Source organism: Entamoeba nuttalli (genome assembly GCF_000257125.1).
Source record: "Entamoeba nuttalli P19 unplaced genomic scaffold asmbl_2619, whole genome shotgun sequence".
NCBI lineage: Eukaryota > Evosea > Mastigamoebida > Endamoebidae > Entamoeba > Entamoeba nuttalli.
This window is the reverse complement of record NW_008575469.1, coordinates 1-4,063: the sequence shown is the minus strand read 5'-3', so window position 1 is coordinate 4,063 and position 4,063 is coordinate 1. Positions and strand designations below refer to the sequence as shown.

Below are 4,063 nucleotides of genomic sequence, written 5' to 3'. Positions count from 1 at the left end.
TCACTTTTTTATGTTATTTATAACTATTTTTAAGTATTGAAAAAACTCTGAAAACATAAAATTATTTTAAATCACAGATGATATAAAAATGTTCAATTATATATTTTAATTCTTCTTTCACACTTTTTATTTTCTTTGTTAATTTATAATAATTGGAAATTAAAGAAGGAGGTAGTAATTAGTTTATTAGTTAGAGTATAAAAATGGGTCATAGATATATAATCTAATAATGAGTGTCTTGTTTTTTAAAACACTTTATTGAAGTTAAAAAGACTCTCTTTAAATAAAAAATTACTCATATCATTACTATGAATCAGTACAACCATTAATTAAATACAATAACTAAATATATTTTATATTTGACTACATTTTATATACTCTTGGTAATAATAATTAATTAATTTTTAATAATATTTCTAAAAACAAGTGAATAGTTAGTAAATGTGTTGGTGAATACTATGCTATGTCTTAAATAATTAATTAATCCAGAGTGTGATTTAACATAATTTCTAGCTTTTTCAATGATATAATACAAAAATTAAAAACCAAATTTGGAAGAATTTTATCTTCTTTTTTCAAACTCTTATAGTTTTTAATATTTAAAAGCGAAAAACTTTCAAGGCATTCTTTTGTTATAGTTTGTTTTTGATTAAATACTTTTTAAGTAGAGTAACACGTGAATTTCTTCTTAATTTATTTGTTACAAGAAAAATAGTATTTTAATTGACCAAACACAGAGAAAATAAATAAAGATAAATAACAAAATTAATTTAATAAGTACTTTTATTTCATTAAAAAAGTTATATTATTATTTTAATAAAAATCCTATATGAAACTAAATTAATTTATTGAATATTACTGTGGTATGGGAGCTCCAATGCCAATTTGTGTAATATTCACATTATTTGTATTGTTTAAAAGATACTTATTATACACAAAAAGAAATTACATTGAATACATTCAAATTATATTAATGCTACTTACAATTATGTCACTAATTACTCTCCATCTTATTGCATTTCTTGTGTTCCTTTGTTTATACATTTCATTCCCACTTACTATAACTGAAACTCCAAGAAACCTTGCAAGTGGTTTTGATTCTCCAATTCACAAAGAAACAGAAGAAGCGTTAAAACCATATTTAAAACCATACACCCTTCCATTTTGGATTTCAGGAGGAATTCTTCAAACTATTATAGGAGGTGCGGTTCGTTTTAAATGCCCAATTATTGAATTTGACAGAACAATGGTTAATGCTCCTGATGGAGGTGAATTTGCTATGGATTGGGGACAGAACCAAGAACAATTACCTGAAGACGCACCTATACTACTTATCTTCCATGGGCTTGCTGGTGGTTGCAGAGAGCCATATATTCAACGAAATTCATTTTATGCAATGAAAGAAGGTTATCGATGTTGTGTATTAACTAATAGAGGGTGTGCAGGAACAACATTAAAAATACCTAAAGCATATCACTCATGCTTATTTGATGATCCTATGCAAGCAATTAATATTATTCATCAAAAATATCCAACAGCACCAATAGACTTAATGGGATATTCATTAGGAGCAAATACAATATTAGGATTGGTTAGTAGACATTCTAAATTTTGTAAAGAAAGAAATATTGTGTGTTGTGTTGCTATTTCACCATCACCATACCTTATATCTATGATGTTATCATTATGCCCTGCATTAGATGAAACGTTTTCTTCATTTGAATTAAAATTAGTTAAAAAGAACCAAAACGCTTTCTTAGAAGAAATTAAGAAAGGAAAAATGGTTGGTGATGTTCCAAAGATTTATATGTCAAAATCAATGAAACAATTTGATGATGGTTTTACTTCAAAGGCTTTTAACTATGGTTGTCCTGCAAATTATTATTATGATGTAGAACAAATGCACCACTTTCTACCTAAATGTTATATTCCATGTATATCTCTTAATTCAGCAGATGACCCTGTTGCTATTATGACACGTGCCTTATTTGAACGATCAAGAACTATTGCATCTGTTTCACCATTTTATACTCCATTAGCAACAAAGACTGGTGGACATCTGTCTTGGACATTTAAAGAGGGAGAAAAAGGATATTACGATGATTTATCATTAGGTTTTATGAAAAAGATGAATGAATTATTTAAATCAGGTAAGTTGAATGAAATCCAACAAGAATTTCTTCAATTAAATGAATTAAATTAAAGTTGATTATTATAAAGAACAACTTATTTGGTTTATTTTGTAATTTCCTTAATTTGTTGTTCGTTGATAGAATGCCCTTTACAAGAAGCACCATAGTTACCCGTTTGTGTGTCCATTTTCATTTTAGGTTGTCCAAACTCATCATATTCGACTTTAGGCTTCACTTTAGTATCAAATGAAAATTCTGGTCCATCACCTTTTGGTACTTCGTTTGATACAACTGGTTTTTGTGGTTTCATTCCCCAGTCTATACCAGTAGTACCATCTTCATTCTTCTTTAATTTTGGATCGACAGTACTGTTAACAGTCATAGCAGGTGCATTAGTGTTAATTTCATCACCATCCATTGCAAATTTAGGTTTTACAGTAATTCCAACTCCAAGTTTCTTTTTTCCATTTTCATCAGTAACAATAGTTGGTTTAACAGATGTTTGCATTGTGATACTAGGATCAAATTCAGCATCTTCTCTTCCAGTCATGCGTTGAGCAGTTTTCTTTTCTCCTTCTTTTTTAGCTACTTGGAATTGTTCACTTTCATAGACTTCTTTAGAAATTGTTTTTGTTTGTTCTTTGGCTTGTTTCCATTCTTCAGTTTGAGACGCCTTTTCATAACTTGTTTTAGCTGTCTTACTAGCTTCTTTTCCTCGTTGTTTTAAATCTTTTTTTTGGTCTTCGTCAAGATCTGGTATATCTTTTGTTGACTCTTTCCAAACATCTTTTGCTGATGCATCTCCTTTAACAGCTGATTTAGTTCCTTTAGCAAGTCCACTAGTAAATGCTTTAAATTGTTTACTATGAACAGCTGCTTTAGCACCACTGGCAACTTGACTTTTAGCTTGTTTAAACTCTTCACTTTTAACTGCTTTCTTAGCACCAGAATATGCTGTTTTTCCAGCCTTAGAAGCCTCTTCTTTAGCATGTTGTTTTTGTTCTTCAGTCATAGATGGCATTTTATTATATACATCTTTAACATCTCCGGCAATATCTTTAGCTAATTCTTTTTTTTCTTTTGATTTATTTTGTGTAATTTCTTTATTTCTTTGAGACGCGTTAACTGATAAATGTTCAGGAATTGGTGGTGCTTCATGTTTATGTTCAGGAATTGGTGGAACATGTTCTTCTTCACTAATTGTTGGGTGACCAGGTGGTGGTACAACCTTCTTCAGAGGTACTGGTGGTGCATTTTTTGTCGGAAGAGGTGGTGCACATTTTGAAGGTGTAGGAGGTGCTATTTTTTTTTGAGGAACAGGAGGTACAGGCTTAGACTGTTCTGCTGGAATAGTAAACGTTCTTTTTTGAAAGGTCATCACTAAATTGTAAGATCCAGATTGAGTCAAAAGGATTTACTTCAATAAGAAGCATCTTTCTACTTTGATTTTTGTTTTTCTTTTTTATAAGAGTATATTCAAATAATAAGGATTTGGAGTAGAAAACTATTCTTGAAACAGTTTTTGGTAAAATCTTATTTTATGATAATCTGTCTCTAAAAAGTACAATCTCACTTTTTATTGATAAAATATAATAAAAAAGCATAACCATGAAAATAATCTATCAGTAGCAATTTATACATTGCATATAAACTAAATCTTCCAAGTCTTTAAGACAAAACTAAACACCAAAGATGTATTATAAAAAAAAATTAAGTAACTGGAAAACCTAAAGATCTTAACCCTATAAATCTTTTCTAGTTAAATTATGTTCAAACACATAAAACACCAAACATTAAGAAATAAAAATTAATAGAAAAAGAATTAAACATAAAACTATTCTGAAACCCCAGTAAATAGTATAGACACTATAAAAACAAGTAACCCTTTTATAATCAGTACAATGGGATTCCTTAAGGTTATCAAGAACAGA

The 4,063-nt window shown here is 29.0% G+C and overlaps 2 protein-coding genes across 2 annotated transcripts; one reads left to right on the top strand and one right to left on the bottom strand.

The window, feature by feature from the left end:
- Nucleotides 1-988: 988 nt before the first annotated feature.
- On the top strand, nucleotides 989-2,203 carry ENU1_034860 (alpha/beta hydrolase fold protein, putative; the record flags this gene model as incomplete). The annotated part of the gene is made up of 1 exon (XM_008857401.1): nucleotides 989-2,203. The coding sequence occupies one exon, from the start codon at nucleotides 989-991 to the stop codon at nucleotides 2,201-2,203; it is 1,215 nt and encodes a 404-aa protein (XP_008855623.1).
- Nucleotides 2,204-2,235: 32 nt separating this feature from the next.
- ENU1_034850 (hypothetical protein) lies at nucleotides 2,236-3,510 on the bottom strand (the record flags this gene model as incomplete). The annotated part of the gene is made up of 1 exon (XM_008857400.1): nucleotides 2,236-3,510. One exon carries the CDS (start codon nucleotides 3,508-3,510, stop codon nucleotides 2,236-2,238), a length of 1,275 nt encoding a protein of 424 aa, XP_008855622.1.
- Nucleotides 3,511-4,063: the final 553 nt, after the last annotated feature.